This window comes from Thermobia domestica, chromosome 7 (assembly GCF_964235325.1).
Source record: "Thermobia domestica chromosome 7, izTheDome1.hap1.1, whole genome shotgun sequence".
NCBI lineage: Eukaryota > Metazoa > Arthropoda > Insecta > Zygentoma > Lepismatidae > Thermobia > Thermobia domestica.
In genome coordinates this window covers 222,731-243,700 of record NC_137460.1, presented here as the reverse complement: position 1 = coordinate 243,700, position 20,970 = coordinate 222,731, and the positions used below count along the sequence as shown (strand labels likewise).

Genomic DNA, 20,970 nt, shown 5'->3' with positions numbered 1-20,970 from the left:
GGCATCAATATGCATTTTAGGGTTAAATATAACTACTAACAAGGATTTTGGTTCACAACTTGAAACATACTGATTATTTATTTGTTTTCAAAACTAGATCTAAGTAGACACTTTTATTATGCAATCCTGTCATAGCACGCTCAAATGAATGTAAAAATCATAAAATTAAAGAATTTTGACACATTCGATCAGTTGAACAATGTTATTATTTGTAGTAATCTTATATTAAAGTAAAGAAAATTGAGAGGAAATGTGGTGGCAAAGAGAGAACTTTCCTCTGCAAACATTGAATTTGTAGCGTTGTTACGGAAAATTACTTTCAATCAACGGCTATTGTTATATCAGACGTTTTGTACCCTTCTTCTGAAGAATAAAATAAAAAGCAATGACTTGTTCGTTGGGAAAGGGAATCCATTGAAATAACATAAATTATTTGTTTCCTTACTTCTCTGTGCAGCTGATCATTTTAATAAAAATCCGTGTCTCGCGAAATATTTCTTCCTTCGTTGCTGGTTGCTTTCCAACAAAAGAAAAACAGGGAAGCAAAAAAATTAGAAAACGGAAAAATAATTTCTCTGTTACTAAAAATGAGAGAACACAACGAAATGGCTGAATTCAGCTGAGTGCTTGTGAATAGAATATAACTTCTTAAAGTATAAGGAATATGTTTGAAAAGAAACTGAAGAAAAACCTATTGAATATAGTGTATGTATTATATTAATATTTCTCGGCTATTAATATTCATTCTGAAATTAGATTCTTGCAAGGATTAACTTCTCCATAGTATGATCAGTTAGGGGAAGTCCCCTTTCCTCTCCAATAATGTTGTATCCCTAGAGAATTGATTAACAGCAATAAGGGCATAATTTATTAAGAATATAGTGAAAATACTGCACTATAACAATATTTTAAGATCAGTCTCACTTGTCAGTCACATAAAACTCCCAGCGCATCTAGGTTAGCCAGACGCAGAACGCGTTCAAGGAATGGGAAAACCTAAATGACACAGAAGATAATAATAACCATATTTATTTACCGTATAGACCTATTTGATTAAAATAAAAAAAAAAAGTGAATTATATATAATAACTGTGTACTAGAAGAGTAAGTGTGCGTGGCTACACTGTAAAAAATCGTTGTGTTATTTCAACGACATGCCTATGTGTTAACACGATTGTGTTAAAATATAACAGAAACAAGTGGTTAGAACAACTCACTCTCCATTTGGAGTTGTGTGTCAAATGCCGGTAGTTGAAATGACACACAACCTGTGTGTTAAATTAACACAAGTTAGTGTAGAATCTTCGGTGTTGTTTTCTGCGTGATTGCCAAGTATGTTGGGCATCTAATTATATAGGCTTATGAATTGAAGCTACAGACAAACACAGTAGAAAGAAATACTTAAACAAATCCAAGTATACGCAAAATTTCATCTTCCACATTTGATGCATTTATTGGTTCTTTTTCTAAGCGATTGTGTACTAGAAGCAACAAACGCATCAACTTTATTAGATGACAACTGTCACCGATCATTTGAAAGTGAATATGGAAGAACTATAAGATAAAGTAAATAGACAGTCGTCATCTTGTTATAAAATTTCATGGCGAGCAGATTTTATCTTATCCCGAACGGTTATCGTCGAATATACACGGTTAAAGGAGCACTCTGATTAGCCAAATTCAAAAGACCTCAACAATTTATCCCTCTACAAGCGACGTTCTTGTCATCGCCTCCGTGGCCAAGTCGGAGAGCACGGGGCTAGTAATCGAAAGGTTGGTGGTTCGTGCCCTTCCGCGCCACTAGAGTATTTTTTTACTTGTTTAAAGTGTTTTTTAGACTCAGCATAATGTAAACACATTACGCATATAGGCGATTTAACATATTTTGGGGGAATAATTTTGTGGTTCATTAACGCTTACGGCACAGCTCAACACCGGTTGTGTGTTAAAGACGTAACACACCCCGTGTGTTAAACGCCAACACCGTGGGAACTAACACCGCATAGTGGTAGTCACGCTGGAACCACTGCCTTGTGTTAAAATTGAGTTGAATTAACACAACCATTTTTTATTGTATGAGTTCGAAAAGACGCGTACATCAAGAAAATGAAATACTATACAATATACGAAACGAAGTGGGTGTGTATATATAAAAATGAAAGTCACTATGTTTGTAACTTCGTACCTCTTGAACCACCAGACCGATCTCAATCAAATTTTCAACATAGACGAGGTTTGGCTCTGGGATGGTTCTTATCATTTCACTTTGACAGGGCAACTTACGGGAAAGGGAGATATTTAAAAATGATCGAAAATGACTAATATCAATCTTGAATCCATACTTTTAGGGGTTGCTGAGATGAACAATGACACTTCCGATGCCGTTCAAATCCAAATTCACTCCTTTATGTCCAAAATGAAACGTATTCTCCCCGTGCGAAGAACGAGTATTCTGCTAGTATACAATAATTGAATCTTCTGGACATGGCAGGAGTTTCGACAACGACCATACAAGTCATCTTACGTATAGCTGATGTTTTCAGTAGAGCTGAACTGCCTTGCTAGAGCATTTAGTTTTCCCAAATTTTCATTATCGAACATCTTTTTCGCCAGTTGTTCTTATACACACGTTGTAGACCAATTTAGGCAGAATATTCTGATGCTGTAGTACTTAACAATTCGATGGTGACGAGATTATTCTTCCGATTTTTGGAAAACGATTTAATTGCGGATAAAAATGCTTCTATCATTTTGATTGAAACTAAACTCTACAAGTCAAGAGAATGATGCAGCATTTCTATTTAAAGATTGAGGACGATTGCATTTTCTAAACACAATCTGAAATGTCATATATAAGTACTCAGTAAGTGATAAAGTTACACTTTTGTGCATTCATTGAATGTGTAGAAACTAAAGGAGACAGATGAAGAAAAGAAACATATTCCAGGTCATTTGTTAACAATCATGGAAATGCAGCGCTTGACTAGGTTTTATTCCGTAACGAATCGTTCTTGCACTTTTGTGAATATGTAAAAAGTCAGAACTGTAGGATGTTGTCGCCTAAAAATCAATACAATCGACGGTGTTAAGGTAAAACGTCGTAAGCCTCATTTCCAACTTTTTTTCAGGAGCAAAAAAGCAACCTCTAACTTCCATTTACATCCTTATAAGACACAAGCATAAAAAGTGGTTTAATTGCCTTAATAATACAATATTTTTCTTATCTATGGCCTGACCTGTAGTGAGCTGAATACAGTAAAAATCCACATTTTCAATTTTTTGAAGGTTACGCCGTCGACATTGCGTGAATTACTCTTGCATTGCCAGAAAATCGGAGTAGGATGTGCTGTATCACGTCGTAGAACAGTGAGACTTATTTATTTTCTCTGAAAATACAGAAGATAATACAGTGTAAAAAGATATCGTTATACACTTTGTTTCGCTTCTTAAAGTCGATGAGCGTGATTGTTGATTCCACAAGATAGTACGAAATATCACATACCCAAAGAACGGAGTTTTTCGCCTCTTTTCCTTTCGGGGCACAAGAACGATATACAGGTTGAACTATTTACCTTAACGTATATAACTGATATATACGAACGAAGTTACAATGACAAAACGGATTTCGAATATATACGAACAAAGTTACAATGAATTAAAATTTGACTGTTTTCAAAAGCTTTATTTCGAAAAAAACTGCTTAAATAGTACATAATCCAATTGTTTACATAATTTTCAATAGATGTGGTGATCGTAATGCCGTTCATAGCAATTTATTATCTGAAATCGTTCTGGAGATATAGTAAAAACTATTAAAGTTTGCAACACTGCTTAAAATAATGTAATTCCGAAAACATTGTAATTACATCTACCAGAAAGAATTCTTGTTATGTTATAAAAGAAAGATAAATAAAAAATGTTTTTAAAAGTTGCAACAACACCATTTTAAGCAATATATCAATCTTTACTATTTAGTTCATGCTACTTATGAACTACTAAAAACGAATGTTAGGAACTACTTACGAAAGCTCTGTGCTCAATATTTAATTAAATAATCATATAGAAATCTTTCCCAACATTGTGGAAATTAACACCGTACCTTGTGTTCTGTATTTAAATCTGGTGCTACACGTAATATTCAAAATTACAGATCAATAGCAATACGGTACTTTATGCACCTGCAACAGTGTTCGAGCAAGTTTTATACAATCGTATCTTTAATCACGTTAAATGTAATGTACGTATAGTTAAAAATCATGGATTTTTTCTGTATAGATCTGCAATGACTAACTAACTAACTAACTCTAAGGCTTATGGGACATTCAATGTCGCTTTCACAAAACTTATCTATTGACTTGAGTTCTTAGCCAACTGCATCCAGTTTCCGCAATAACTAACCTCGTGAATTATGCACAAACTGCATATTACTAGCATTTAATACATTTCTTAATATAAACCCTAATTGTTTAAAAGAATTACTAACTGCATCCTGCACATGTTCGTTGAATGTTAATTTCTTGTCTATAATTATTTCTAGATCTTTAGACTAATAGACTAATTTTATTTATATAAACAATTTCATTTTAATCCAAATATTTATCATAAGGGGGTAAAGGAAATGAAACATACATTACAAATATGATCTTCCCGTGCAAAGAAGGGCGTTTTATTTATTTATTTATTTATTTATTTATTTATTGAACAAATTCCTAGATACAGCATAGCTTTGCCATTTTACATAGGGAAATGTTAATAAATAGGAAACAAAACAAAAGCAAAACAAACAACGACAAAAAAGTGTCAACAAATAGTGTAAAATTAATATTATTTCGCCAAAACTAGTTTAATTGCTCTTTCAAACACCGGATACCTCGAAATATGTCAATATCAGTTATTAAATGACTATAACAGTTCGGTGTTCTGTATTAAAAAAAAAAACAAAAAAAAAACGCCTCTGTATAATTACCAACCTAGAGGGGCAAGATGTAATAGGTGGGTATTCGAGGTTATGTAAGGATAGTTCCTGATGTAATGTATCCGATCTTAAGTTTCCATTCACTATCTTATGAAGAAATTTCAGGTCAGGTCAGAAGAAATTTTTACGTACTCCAAGAGAAGATATCGCAAGAGTTCCTTCTTAGATAATATTCGAAGTGCGGGAATTCGAAAATGTACTATAGCAATAAAGAAATTGAGAATAGAAATGAAGTCTAGACAGATGTATGAAATCTGAAATATATGAAAAAGAACGTTTATTTGTGGGCCCGATCATTATGCTTAATTTACATTGTGATGCGAAAGCATCTTTGATACAGGCTCAACCTGAAACGGAAAAGGGTATCTGACTTCCATATAAGCATACATTTCTTGTAACTCGCGACCTAAAGTCAGGGCACTTTGTAATGGAAGTCTCTTGGTTCACAGAATTTAAAATTCAGTATCATAGGTGAAGGGACTTGGTGAACCTCTGGGAATACACTTTGATATACAGTAAAATACCAATATAACGAAATTTTGGGGATTTTGGAAATTAAATTATTATAGTCAAATTTTGTTCCACTGAGATAAGTAAATTCCCAAACTCATCTGTTGTTATATCCGCTGCAAGATCTAAATTACTTTAACATGAATTAACAGACAAAGCATCGTAACAGCAAGAAGTGTAGTCGCTAAGGATTTATTCATCCATTCATTACGGAACTGTTTATATTAAATAAAAGTAGTTCTTATTAAGAAGAAATGTCACTTCATAATGAGCATATAAACAAATTGAAACAAATACTTCATAACTGCAGTTAATGTTTGATATTTTATAATATCTTGACTACAATTTATTTCGTTATTTCTTGCATTGAAAGATGTGGAAAGTTTATTTAGCTTACCTTATTATCTAAATGACAGGTTCCTAACCTTTTACACTGGCGCACCACCACAAGTCGTACGTACCACAAGTTGAGAAATCATATTCTAGTTAATAAAACAATGTAATAAGAAAATATATTTATATTGTGAAACAACATGAGTTTAAATTATATTTTGAAAGACGTGTTAAACGTAGACAAAAAGACAAAATTTTTATTCGTTCGATTCATTAAATTGATTTTTTCTTTTACACATATTAAACAAGGAAAACAGAAGGGGTTTAAAAGTAATTTCGCAATCCTGAAAATTTATTTCTACTGCCTTTCATTACAGTGAGATTTTACTGTGTGTATTGGGACATATATTAAACAGGAATCATAGAGAATTTCCATATATGAGAAAAATATTGCATTCTACTTTAACAATGTGTTTTTTTCTTTTCTTTCAGAATATTCGCTGCGAAATGTGCTCGTTGTGGGGAGCGACTTCTGCCACACGAGCTAGTGATGAGAGCAGAGCCCCACATCTATCATCTGCACTGCTTCGTTTGCGTCGTCTGTTGCCATCAGCTGAGGAAAGGAGATGAGTTCGTCATCCGAGGAGGGCAACTCTTCTGCAGAGCAGACTTCGAGAAGGAGCTGTTTATGTTGCAGCAGGCCAGTCCCAGAGGTAAAAGGTTATTTACGGTGGCCATTACTTGCCTCTTGTTATACATATGAACAACCTAAAGCCCTTCACGAAATTATTGAAAAAAAAAAAAAAAAAAAAAACATGTAAATGATCAACTACGAATTCAGCTACGGAAGACGAAGGAATATTCTATAAAGGTAACCAAGAAAGTTCTGTCGCTTTTTGTGGAGGTTTGTGTTCATTGGCCCTCACAGCATGAGTTGAATGCGAATGGAGATAAGACGGGTATAATTTGATTCAGTGGGATACATTTTGACATATATATTTCAATCTTCAATAAAAGTGCAAAAAGTCTTCCCTGTGCTCATCCAACTGACAAATATCCTTGGAAGCAACCAGATAAGAAATTTTTCAGGTTTCCACTCAGCAGTGTACTCAGCATCTCTCGTTTTTCTTCCAAGATCACTATAAACATTCTCCAAGGAACTGATTCTTTGTCACGCATTAAAAATAACAAGAAATCACTAACTAGTTCATTTTAAAATATTGAGTATATTTCATAGGTAGTGATGTATATGAAGGCACAATTATACATAAATTTCCAAAATTGAATTATAAATTAGATATTTAAAACAAAAATCTGCGCATTGAGATTTATATAAAATTCATTTATCTTAAAAAAAAAAAAAAAAAAAAAAAAAAAACAAGCAACAAGCTAAAGTTGCTATTTCGATTCAAAGTGTCTAATATGTATAACAAATAAATATTCCTTCTTTGACATGCGAGACGGGACATACGTGGGATCTGAACCACTACTCAAGTTTGTATTTCCCCGGTTAAAACTGTTCTATAATTATATTCGGAGCAATGCGTGCATACATAAATAATCATACAAAATAAAATTTCTCGTAACGGGGAACATCTGCATCAATGATGATGTGCTCATTAACTCTACAATCAATTAATAAATCAAAAATCATATTATATACGAGTACATGGCAGATTTTTCTTACTACTCCTACTTGCCTCCAAGAGATAGCTTACAGGAGCAGTTAACATAACTTCCGTTTGAATATACGTATATACTTGGAATTTTCATTATTCAAATGAAAGTCAGGTGAAACACCATCTCATTAGAACGAGTTTATGGGTCAATTTGTGCCTCATAATACATTCAATATATTATCACATCTTTGTTGTAACAAAAGAGACACTGACCAAAGCTTAAAACTTTACTTTATTTTAAATTATAATTTGTAACTGTTTCGGATATCTAGCATATCCTTCTTCAGACACGATCGAAATTAATGAAAATACAGACATATATATAAATGTTGTTATAACAGAGTTTAAATTCTTTAACCGTCATATATATATTCATTGTTATAAAAAAAAATTAAATTCTTTTAACAGTCATATATAGAGTCATTGTTGTACTTTTTTATTTTTATTTATTTATTTATTTTTCTTATTTACCGAGGCCTTCAGCCCATCCTGTAAGTCTTCGTGTTCACTTTCCAATTAATCACTTTCTTTATTTTTGGTTCTTATAAGGGCCCTTTATTTTTATTTATTTATTTATTTTTCTTCTCTATGTTATTCAAACTTCCTTGCCATGATTCATTAATTGGTAAGCCCCCTGTCCAGTTCATCAGTTTATCTCTTCCTACCTTCTTTATCCAATCCGCTTCTTTCCACTTCCTTATTATCATTCTTTTCTCCATCTCCAATACTTCCGTCTTATCCCAATTAATTGCGTGATTCGTCTCCTTAACATGTTTGTATATGGCATTGGTATCTTTTTTCTTCCTAACATCATCTTCATGTTGTTTTATCCTTTCTTTCATTCTCTTTCCTGTTTCTCCTATATATGACATATCGCAGTCCTCACACCATACCCTGTAAATGACCCCTTCTTCCTCTTCATTAATCTTTTTAGTTCCTTTTCTATTCTTCTTCTTTATTGATCTTAATAAAGTTTCTCCACTCTTTCTATAAGTTCTGACCCCTCCTTTCTTCAATAAATTCTTCAGTTTCTCCGTTTCTTCTCCCATACTTTCTATGCCATGCCATTTTCCACTCTCATCCTCTTCATTCTTCTTTCTCCCTCTCTTCCTCTTCCTGCGTTCTTCTTCCATCCCTAACTCTTTCTTGCTGTAACCGTTCTTCTCTAACTGTCTGTAGAATTTCTGTATGCTCTCCTTCCTTCCTTCCTCTTCGTCCTCCATCATTTCTATTCTTCTTATCATATTTGTTATGAAATTTCTCTTTGTACTCCTATCCACGTCGCTCCTCTCATGGCAGTACAAAGAGAAATTTCATAACAAATATGATAAGAAGAATAGTACAGTAACACCAAAAATAATTATTTTACATATGGTATGTTCGTTTTGAGATCCGGATGTTAAGAAGTTTTTAAATCTAACTTATCACAAAACACAAGTATTGTACAGTCATGTTTAAAAAGGTTTATATTTAGCACTCATATGATTTCAGTAAATTAGTTATATGCTGAATTCCTCATCTTCTTGACCTCGTTTTCGTTAGTATATGCTTGGAAATTCACCATCTGCAGATGTAAATAGAAAATGTTAAAAGAACAAGCAGATGTAGATTTTTTCTTTCTTATTCATAACTTTTGTTTTCCGTAACTATTAGACCGTGCGCGACTTCGATGAACGTGGTTCCTTACTACCGGTGGGAGCACTAAAAACTTTCCGATGTTGAACAACCATCATGATAAAGTTGAAGAGCAGCCTGAATTAATATGTATCGAACTCCGATCTAAGAATCCAGAAGCAATAGAGCTTGAATGGTAACGGGCTGACCACGCATCTCCAAATTGAACAATGACTTTCTGACCAGCCATAACTATTTATGAGCTATAGAGAAAGCAAGTTTAGTTTAGTACTTACAATTTCGTCAGTATTTCAATATCATGCAACTAAAGAAAGCTGAAAATAATAGATCCGTAGTCAGTATATTTGGCTTTGAACACCATAACTTATGTTATCCTTCACAGGCTAATATATGTAATTAAGGCTATCTATAAAGGTAACCAAGAAAGTTCTGTCGCTTTTTCACCCATCACCTTCGAACATCGATATGCCATCTAAGATGTGCCTGGAAGATCATAAATAGTTCCCATCAGCATCAACGACCTTCTGACAACGTTCTGGAATGCCATGGATTCCATTCGTGATAGAACTTAGTGGGACGTAAAGCGAAGAAGGTATCAAGTGCATTTTGCACCTCTACTAGGGGCTTCAACTTACATCCTTTAAGGTGATTGTCCAAGAAATGAAACAGGTGATAATCGGGCAGTGCTATGTCTGGGAATTATGGCGGATGCAAAACTGTTTCACATCCAAGGCGTAGAATGGTGTCCTGGGTCATCCTAGCCACGTGAGGTTTAGCGTTGTCCTGTAACAGGAGAAACCCTTTGCGATTCAGAAGTGCTGGCTCCAGAGTTTTGAGTTTTTCTTGAACACGGCTTAACTGTTGGCAGTACACAGTTGCATTGATGCTCTGACCAACTGGTAGCAGTTCCCGATGCCACGATACCGCGAGCAGTCCACCAAACACACAGGAGGACCTGCTTCTGGTGCTCTCCTGGTTTCGGTTGTTTTGGAACCGGTTCATGGGATGTTAACTAATGATGACGGCACCGTGGAGCTTCGTACAGGACCCACTTCTCATCACATGTCAACACCCTGTCCAGAAATGTCTCCTGCCTCAGACAAAACAGCAAAGAAACTCAGGTGTCTGCTCCCGTTGCCTTCTAGCTCGGAGTCAAATCTATCGACCCAACTTGTAGTACTTCCCAAGTTCACGGAGATGCTGCCGAATAATTTCTCCACTCACACTGAATTCTACTCCCAGTTCCTCACATGTCTAGCCACTGTTCACCTCAATTGCCGCCTGAAGATCTTCATTTTGTACATGTGTTGGTCTTCCGGCACGTGGTGCGTCTTCGAGTGTTTCGTCACCGTACTTAAACTTGTTAAACCACCTCTGCACTGTTCGCGTTATCGCAAGACCCTAACCAAAGATCTGGTATATCTTCCGCCCCGCGGCAGCGGCGTTTGACCCCAGTTTGAACTCGAACAGCACGTACGCCCTTATGACACTCTGTGGAGGTCCCATGTTCACTCTGTTTTTACACATGTTCACGGTGTAACTGAACTGCCACAACCAGGTAGAATGTTGGATATGCCCACACGAACAACTGACCTTCGCCTTAACTCCATTCGCATTCAACTCAGGGTGTGAAGGTCAGTTGAACACATATGTCCACAAAAACCGACAGAACTTTCTTTGTTACCGTTATAATTCCACATAATGCTCGATATGTATATATGGGGCCTATACGCTTGTGTGTGTTAGAACTCTCTTAATGAATTTCTGGTGATAACAATTGGGTGGCGCAGATAAAAGTAGTCCGTGTAAGAATAAACGAAATGCAGTGAAATTACAGAAACAAAGAGCTGAAATGGACTTAAAATTTATTTACCATTTATTTACAATGAAAAATAGAAAAAAAAATACAGTCCAAAATACATGTATATAAAGTGTTGAAAGTGATCCTCTGGGAGATCAATACACATCTCTGCACGTGTGAGCATATTCAGATACACCTGGCGTAAAGTTCGTATATCGATGGCGGCAACTTCATGACTAATGTTGTGTTTCAGTTCCTGTGTTCGGATTAGTTTCATAGACCTTACTCTTCACATGTCTCCACAGGAAGAAATCACATATTGTTAGATCCGGTGAACGTGGTAGCCACAAACCCTTACTGACAGTTCGTTCCTCACAGAAGACATCATGGACTCGTTCCAGGGATACTTTAGCAGTGTGGCATGTTGCCCCATCTTGCTAAAAGAAGCAGGATTGTTTTTTATATACTCAGTGAGTTGAGCACAAAATGAATAAAAATTTCCATATATGCAACCGTGTTGAGTGGTGTCAAAAAATATCGGTTCAATGATACGCGTTCCTTTACATCTCATCAAACGCCGATTTCTTCATCATGGAGTGGTTGCTGACAAACAATGTCAGGGTTCTCTGTTGACCAGTACTTCGTGCTCTGTGAATTCTGATGACCGGAAAGATGAAAGCATGCTTCATCACTCATGATGTAATGGAGAGGGTCTAACAAACCATCCTTGATGTTATTCAAGAATGCTAACAATCGATAATTCTTGTATGTCGATTGTTGAAGAAATAACAATCGATAATGCATAAACTGTCCATGGTTGTAGCTGTTTACTCAATTTCAAAAGTCGAAATATTGAATTCGCATTCAAAGGGGATGCGGGCTACTTTTAAGTGCGCCACCCTGTATAATAGTTTCTGACACTAAAATAATAATATTAATCCGAAAATGCTTCATTTAGATATTGGAAGAAAAAAAACTGTTCGAAATGAATGGATACATAACTGTAAAATAAATTCAAATTAGGAGAAATCTTTTCCAATCAAATTCATTTTTGTTAAATTATTTGATTAGAGTGATTCGCAAATATTACAGGGAGTTCATACTTTATGCCAAGAATCTAGTATATCACGAATCTCTTAAGTTAAGAAGATCAAACTCTGTACATAGAATTCTCATTATTAATAACCAGTGGAAACCTGTCCCTGCGTTTTCGAAAATGAAGGAGGGGGCAATTATTATATTTTTGCTGTCGAAGTTTATATATCTAAAAGCGTCCGTAAAATAGAGGACTGTGCCCAGGAAATAGAGTAATAATAGATAAGCCTATATTCTTACCAAGGCAAAAAAATCTATCCATATTAAGTGTGTTTGCTATTTTTAATGTATATACATACAAAATTTCAAAAATTCTATACTGAAGAAATCGCTTAATTTCGGCCCACAAGATTTTGGACAGTCAGGTTTTGTGCTAGGCGAGATTTTAGTCCATGAGGTTTTGGCTACGCAAAATTTTGGTCAGCGAGATTCTGGACGGGGATGTTTTGGCTACGTGATATTGTGGTCCGCGAGGAACCTTTTGCACATTAAAATGATGTTAGTGAGTCGCAGCAGGTCAGGTCTAACGTCATTTCACAGCTGTTAGTAAATCTGAAAAAAATGTTAAATAATCAGACGTAAGACATTGCGACATAAAAAAGAGTGAACTTTCCGCAAAACTGCGCTATATTTTACAATTTTGTTTTGGTGAAGGCGCAATTGCTGCACAGGCCCATTAAGACCCTTCTGCTATTTATGGCCAAGACACGTTATCAAAAGCAAGAGCGAAAAGATAGTCTAGTCAGCTTCGTTCAAGAAATGTCGATGTCCAAGATGCTCCTCGCAGTGAGCAATCGAACACAGTAAAAGTGGATGAGCAAAAATCGAGGAAGACCGGCATGTAAGCAGCCATGACATAAACACTCATTATTAAACAGTATTAAGGTTGGTGTAAAAGAACAAGTTTTGCCAATAGATGTCACTACAGTCTTCGTATCTCTCTCATGTATTTTTTACCTTTCACGAAAATTTACAATTTCTCTTACAAATTTCGACCTAGAGACTTTAAACTTTTGGAGAATGAACTTCATAACCTATCGAAGGCAACAATCCATGCCGATTTTTTATTTTGAATTTTCTTCATTGTTGAAAGAATTATATTGTTAAAGGTTTGGATATCCCTTTTAATAAACAAGCCATTTCAACAATGAAGAAAATTTTAAATAAAAAATCGGAACGGATTGTTGCCTTCGATAGGTTATGAAGTTCCTTCTCTAAAAATTTGAAATCTCTAGGTTGAAATTTGTAAGGGAAATCGTGAATTTTCGTGAAAGGTAAAAAATACATGAGAGAGATACGAAGACTGTAGTGACATCTATCGGCAAAACTTGTTCCTTTAAACTAATCTTAAACCATTTGGAGAAAGCTGGCTACAGAGAAAACGTCGACGTTTGGGTGCCATCTGATTGACTCAAAAATATTTATCGATTGAAATTGTATCTGCGGATCTCTACTGAAACGTAATGAAATCTAACCATTTCTAAAACGGTTAACCACGAGTGATGGAAATGAGATAAACTGCAATAACAACCTATAAGAAAGATCTTAGTCGAAGTGAATAGAAGCCCCACAGTCTGTGACAAAGCCCATTCCAACGCCCAGAAATACTGTGCGTATTGTGGGACTGGAAGGACAACGTGCATCAGGAACTGCTGCCACCAGGGAGAATGATAGACCTCGACCCGTAGTGCGAGTGCATATAACAATTCAAATGAAATACTGGAACTGGTCAACAGAAACGGTGTCGTCTACCACACTAACAATGCCAGACTGAATACATCTTTAATATGTCAGAAATTGTGAGAACTGGCTAGGAGCTTATGTATCTACCAAATATCCTGGACCTATCAGCGTCAGACTTATTTGTTTCGGTTGCTGCAGTACTCCCTAAATGGTATTAAGTTAATTTCAAAAGAGGCCTGCGAAAACCTTGTGTCATTGTTTCTTTGACCACAAGCCACAGAAGTCTTATACTGATGGAATTATGATATTGACGGGAAAATGATAGAAGGGCATTTAACAAAATGATATTTGGTTTTATAATGTTATTTTCTAATCACAGTTAATTTATCCTGAATTTTCATCTCCAAAGACTGAATACTTTTTAGACATTCTGAAATATTAGTTTAAGTACTGTTGATTCAGTTATTTTGCTCTCATAGAAACAAATGTGTACTTGACTCCAGCGAAGCAATTCTGTTCATATTATAAATAAATCCTTTATCTCAACGGCTATTTCCAATATTAACATCGGATTTTCATTTTAAGAATGCTTTTGGTATCTTTTAAATAAAACAACACCCGATATCACTTTGTAGATATGACCTAAGTTGGTTCACAAGAAGGAGATATCTCAACATGACTTCCGTGGGACATCACAACTATGTTGTACAGGGTGAGGGTGTTCAAAAATATATAGTATTCACCTCAATGGCAAGTGTAACCTACCCGAGCGGAAACAAAGTATATAGTCGTGCAGACACTGAATGCTGTTTGAAGCATGATATTCCAGCTCGCTGAAGATCTTGGCACAGGTGTTCATTGCCGTTGCACGTCAAATTTCTCGCCATGTTCCCCGCGTGCTTGATATGGTTTCATGCAGAGACCTAGTAGCTCATAGTAGACGACAAGTATTGGGTAGAGAACTCTGGGTTGCCTTAGCGGTATGAGAATGTGCGTTATTCTGATGGAAGATCAGATTTCAAGTGTCTAAACAAAGACAATGACAAAACAGAAAACGATACGAATATATAAAGCACTTTTCATACTCTCTTGAATGTAGACGTAGATGATGGGGAATGTAATTTTTTGGCTGCATACCAGAATGGTCCTGTTTGATAACTGCGAACACATGGTGGAATTTATTTCTCTCTACACGTCTACAAACATTGAACACCAAAGACGTTCTCGGTGATGAATAGGGAAATGAGTAATTGTGGGAAAGAATTGCAGGCATGGAGACATTTAGTATTTGTGCATTCATATGAAGGGCCATGATTGCTCTGACTGCACTTGCAGTTAGGATGGCGCGAATGGTTCTTCTGTCGAGGTGTATGGGGGATACGTCTTTTGTGGGAACCCTCTACTTTCAATTACATGCATCACCGATGACTACTGACACGCAGTCTTTCGCAGTCCAACTATATGGCGCAGTGACGTTCGAAGAATTTCATCAAAGAGGGGTTCAAGCTCTGAAGTTCATATGATTTCAGGCTTCAGGTCTTCGTATGGTAAATGTTATTGTTTCAAATATCTTACTCAAAGGGTATTCTGTGCTATACTTGAGCAAAAAGACTTGGAAATTATTGCTTGTTCTTAAAGATTTTCCAGGACACATTTGTCGAAATATATTTGTGGCTTTATTTCAAGCTACTTTGACAGGTTTGAAGCAGCTCACATCAAGTCACTGCAATGCGAGGATGCCAATATTGCTAACAAGAATGTATGATGATATTATCTGCATTACATCATTTTAGTTATCTATTACTGTACTCCATACTAATGAAAAGAAACACGTCTTTATTACTTGCAATGAGCTAAAGTCTTACGTGATAACATACAAAAGTGTATCAAAAAATAAGGTATTTTTTTTATTTACTGAAAAACGTGGAAAAATAAATATCTGAAAGTGTGTCATATTTGACACTAACATTCGACATACGAACCACTGCGGTCCAAACATACATTACGACGTGACACTAACTTGTCCATGCCCTTTGCAAAGAAATGTTGCTCCAGGTTTCCTAACCAGGTAACAGGGGCGGATCCAGGGGGGGGGCGATCCCCAGAAGAAGAAAGTTCTTTTATTTTATATATAAATAAAACCCATCCCAGAGTTTGGAGCTCTTAAAAGTAGCTCTAAGTAGCAGTATTATACCCCCCCCCAGAAGTCCGTCCTGGATCCGCCCCTTCCAGGTAACCATAGCCTGTTGTGCCTCTTCCAGTGTATCGAAATGCCGCCGACAGAGGTGTTACTTTAGGGGTCCAAACAAATGGTAGTTGGAAGGGGCTAAATCAGGGCTACGCGCAGAATGATCAAGAATTTGCCATTTGAAACTCATGATGTATGTACGGATCTGTTGGGCTGCATGTGGTCGTGCGTTAACGTGCAGTAACAACATCCCCTCTCGTAGTGCTTCTTGTCATTTCTGACGTATGGCTGCTTTCAGATCGGCCATGGTTTGACAGCACGCGTTCGCAGTAATGCTCGTACCCTTTGCCAGAAATTCAACATGAATAATAGCCTGACGGTCCCAAACACATTAGTCATTGTTTTCTTGACATATATTGTGGTATTAAATTTCTTGACCGGCAGTAAAGACGGATGTGTCCATGTTGTTCTTTTTTCAGGTGTCCATAGGAGTATTGGAGCATCATCGCCTGTTATGATACGATGAAGGAACGAATTTCCTTCGTGGGCATGTCGCGTGAAGTGGGTCAGGGAAATGCCCTTCGAAGGTGCTTTTGGTCCTCTCAGATGTTTTGGTACCCAATGCGCACACACGCTCCGGAAGCCAAATTGATTATGGGCGATAATTCTCACTGAACCATATTGATATTTGCTGTCTTCACGAATCATCACATCGACGTCGCACACATTCCTGTCGGTGTGCGAATAACTGGATGAATAACTGGACGTTGCTGGGCTGCCACTTCTGTTTTAATCCCAAACAGTCCTCCAACCACTTGCCAGTGCTTTGCACCACACACACACACACGCGCGCATAACACGACATAACACTCTCTGCATAGGCCTCCACCAATTCTCGATTATTCTCAGATAGTTTGTTTTTTGGCCCATAAAAAACGAATGACATCACGCACCTTCTCCTCCGAGTAATGTTCAAATCGATACATCATTTTAAAATTGCCCTAGGTACCAGCCGGGTTGACGTAGAAGGCTGTAATTGCTGTCAGACTTCCCTTACCTTGGTATCTACAAAACTCGCAAACACATACACACAAATATCTACACAAAAAACTCTAGGTTTTAGAGACAAAGCCACCAGTGTATTGGAGAATTGTGTGTATAAAACAAAGACAACAAGGGAATGTTTATTTGAAAAATAATGATCTTTTGTTTTTCTAAAACACAAAGGTTATCTTCTTCCACAATGGTTTAGACGAACTGACAGAAAGGGAATTTCAAAAAACGAGTCGACGTTCTAGCAGACAAACAACCAATAAATCCACAAAGAAATAGCTCTTCAACAGTGTTGGTAGCTTCTCAAACTAAACTTACACGCTTCAGCGGTGATATTCACCTCAGTTAGCCCCAGTTGATAATGTTATAATTCCAAATTACATTTTTATAAAGGCTTTGATGACTTATTTTTGTTCACTGTGCGTACGCCTTATGCAAGTTTGAAAGCTAAACAAGAGCAAGGTTAAGTTAATTATGTTTTACAGTAGGCTAGCGTAGTTTTAGTGTGAATGGAAAACAATCTATACCGAAGAGTTAAATACCATAAGATTTTCAATAAATCTGTTACTAATAGAGACGCTATTTGTTGTTTGCAGACGACCTCATTTTGGATGAGAACAGTCGACCGAGAGACGGAAGACGAGGTCCCAAAAGACCAAGAACTATTTTGACCTCAGCGCAAAGGAGGCAGTTTAAAGCATCGTTCGAAATTAGTCCAAAGCCTTGTAGAAAGGTAAGTACCTTAGAAATAAGAAAGAAGTTTAATACAAATCGCTGGATGAATAACTGAACTTAAAGGGGTCTGTGGGTTACGTCATTTGGGTGCGACCAAACTTCCTGGTTCCTTGGCGTATTATACTGTTATTTTTGTGCGTATTCTACTTTTTAAAAATCAAAGCATAGGTATGCCAAGTAAAAGCAACAGTTATAAGTGTAGGCAATATATTGCCTGATGCGGCAGTTCGCTCATACGAGAAGATAGCTGTAAATTCTTAATATTGCGAAGTATTCTATAATTAGTTCAGGGGTTTTAATAATCAGATTGACTGAAAAGGTACGGAGCATTTGGAGGTAGAATTGAGAATACAGTTATTGCGATTTGGAAATAACATTATAAAAGCCCATATTTTGTTGAATGATCATTAGAATCCTGTTGCTGTTGATTAATGCAAGTGGATGATGATGGAAGAATCGATGGAATAAGAATGGGGGAGGAAAGGACAGTATCCCGAAAATGCGAATAAACTTACTTGACCGGATCTCGAACCAGGGACTCCACACACCAGACGTATGCGCTCTACCACTGGGCCACCGTGCCCCCCAATCAGGTTAGAATTATACACAAAACTACTCTGCTGTCATAACAGCCAATGAGAAAAGAGTCGTGGAGAACAGCCTTAGCAAAGGTGTTCCTCTCATCCCACTGATATCAAAATCTTTTTGTTTGTTTTTAAAAGAACAAAAATTCTCAAAAGTTGTGCATTTCATGCTCTTTTTCCACCTTTTTTCTTTCACGTTCCTTTAGAAAATGAAGTTTTTACTTCATTGCACCTGAAAAGAAAGGAATGTGTTCCGTTCGTTCTTTTTAAATGAAGGAATGAAGACGGAACGCCTTCCTTCCCTTCCAAACATTATACTTATTTCCTTTTGTCCTACCTTAGAACACAAGTGCGAAGTAGACCATTATTTACCACAAGCTTCTATTCATAACGCTTACTTCTAAAACGACAATTTTTTCTGCATTATTAAATCAAAAGAACATACGTAATAAGTATTGCGATAAGGATATTCTTTTTTTTTTAAAAATAGCAACATCGTGTTGGCGGATGAATATATCCTATCTACTATGCATCAGTTGAAAGTAGACCAACGTTTCCAGTCAGTGTGAAAATTTAGTTTTTAAAACTAAATGTCTCTTTTGCCCGTTTTCATAGCTGCTAAGAATTTTAGAAACTGAAAACAAACGAACAAGAACTATACGAATTGGATTAATGAAGATTTCAATTTATATTCTCTTCGAACCATAAAATGCACAACAGCTATTCCAGGTCAGGGCCGGATCTTGAATCTTGCGAACGCGTAGTGCCAACACGAATGGAGGCGCCAAACTGGAAAATGAATTTTTTGTTTTAAATGGGAATATTTGAGAGAAAATTTTGATGAAAAATTTTCTTCAAATAGTTTCAAATAAATATTAAACAGACTCAGATACAAATGAAATGCATCACAAGAGCAATAAAATCAAATCTTTGAGTGTTTGGTTGTAAAACACCCCTTTACGATTCAAATGGACTCGTACATCAACTGGTGCCAATGCCACACTGCCAAGTGATGCTAGTTTGAGGAAAATTTCCTGCGGCGGAGGGAGACAGAAAATAATTTTTAAAGAAGGGGGGGCGGGGGCGAAAGGGAGATTTTATGAATATGAGATAAAATGTAGGGAAATTTAGCTTCTCAATATATGTTATATTAAGCACTATGGCAGTACGACTAAAGACGACGGCATTTTTTCCACAATCCCACCATATGCACAAAATACAAATATAACAATCTTCTTCATTCCTCTCCCAACAACCCTTCGCGACTTTGCTAGAGAATATCATTGCCAAATACGTAGTATGTCTTTAAAATGTGAATGGATCAACAAAGAAAAGTAAACTGCACATGTTGCTTATGGATTGGGTGTCATTACCACAGTAGAAAGAAATGTCTTCAAAGGTGCTCCGTCCTGACATAAACGGTGTCCGCAAATAGTACTTCAGTTCTATGACCACAGTTAAGGGTTGAGAAAGTTCAGCGTAAATGCAATGCACATTAGCGAAGTTCAAGAGACTAGGTTTTCGTTGTCCATTGGTCCAGGGAGAGGGGGAGAACGAATACTAAGAAAAGACGGGTGGTACTAATGGAATTTTTGATCAAGTGTCTTCAATCGCTGCCCACTGCTTAATGTTCACTTTGTTAATATCTATTAGTCCATTCGTCAACATTTTCGTTTTTGTCCTGAGTAGTTTCGTTTAGTTTATTTATTTATTTATAATGTGTGTTTTCACTTTTCAATGATATTTTGTTTTTCATGTAATAATAATGGCTAAAAAAAAAAAAAAAAAGCTACGAAACTTGAAAGAAGATGAAAGGCAAACGAAGGTTGTAAAATGTTTCTTTCGACTTCTGAACAAAATTTCGAAAGTGATAATTATACAAATGGAGTTGTCAATACCAGTTACTATTAACGAAATATTTGCAAGTTGACAAACTTTTGAACCTGTAAGTTTATTTTACTTGGTTGCAGTAATTTACGTTAGATTAAAATGGAATGGATACGGCCTCTTCGGTTATGGGTCTGAGTTAAATTTCAAAATTTGTTTGAATACAATTTGTTTTCATGCAGTATATGCGTATATAACTTGAAAGCGAAACTATAATCGAAATCGAAACTAATCAAAAGGTCATTAGGATTATAAGTGACACGTTTTCTTTTTTTCAGAACTCTCACCGTCAATCACAGCAGTGTATGCATATGCTCGTTGTATTATAACAGTGTAACAATAATTATCAATCTGCTATTTCATATTGAATTTTAGATGGAGCGATATTTTTAAACATTTGATAATAGTCCTAATCCAAAGTAGTTTTGATTATTAGTTACTTGTGTGCACCGACGGGGGTGTTCCGAAAGTCTGGATCTCCCAAAACTTTTAATTTTTTTAAAAAAAAAACACAATTTCAGCGAAAAAATACACAAAGTTATTTGCATTTTGTAGGCTACTCCGAAAAATCTTCGGACTCAAAAGACAAATCTTGGGTGCACCACTTCTTGTGTTTACATTGTGCTACTCATTACCTGATTTTGAATGTCTATGTTCGAAAGACATGCAAGGATTGAATTGTTTTATAGGCCTAAGGGACCCTGAAAAAAATTTTCGGGTGCAGGACCGGATTTTAAAGTTTCGCCACTGGACCTAAGACAAATTAAATATCGATTAAGGCACACACTTTTGTCATTTGTTGTGTATTAAAC

General features: G+C 36.2%; 1 protein-coding gene across 1 annotated transcript in view; it reads left to right on the top strand.

Annotated features, from left to right (window-relative positions):
- Lmx1a (LIM homeobox transcription factor 1 alpha) overlaps nt 1-20,970 on the top strand; it is a 102,591-nt gene that overhangs the window by 66,206 nt on the left and 15,415 nt on the right. The window contains exons 3-4 of the mRNA XM_081764036.1: nt 6,311-6,531; nt 17,549-17,685. Coding sequence (XP_081620162.1) covers nt 6,311-6,531; nt 17,549-17,685 — 358 coding nt within the window. The remainder of the gene's footprint in view (nt 1-6,310; nt 6,532-17,548; nt 17,686-20,970) is intronic.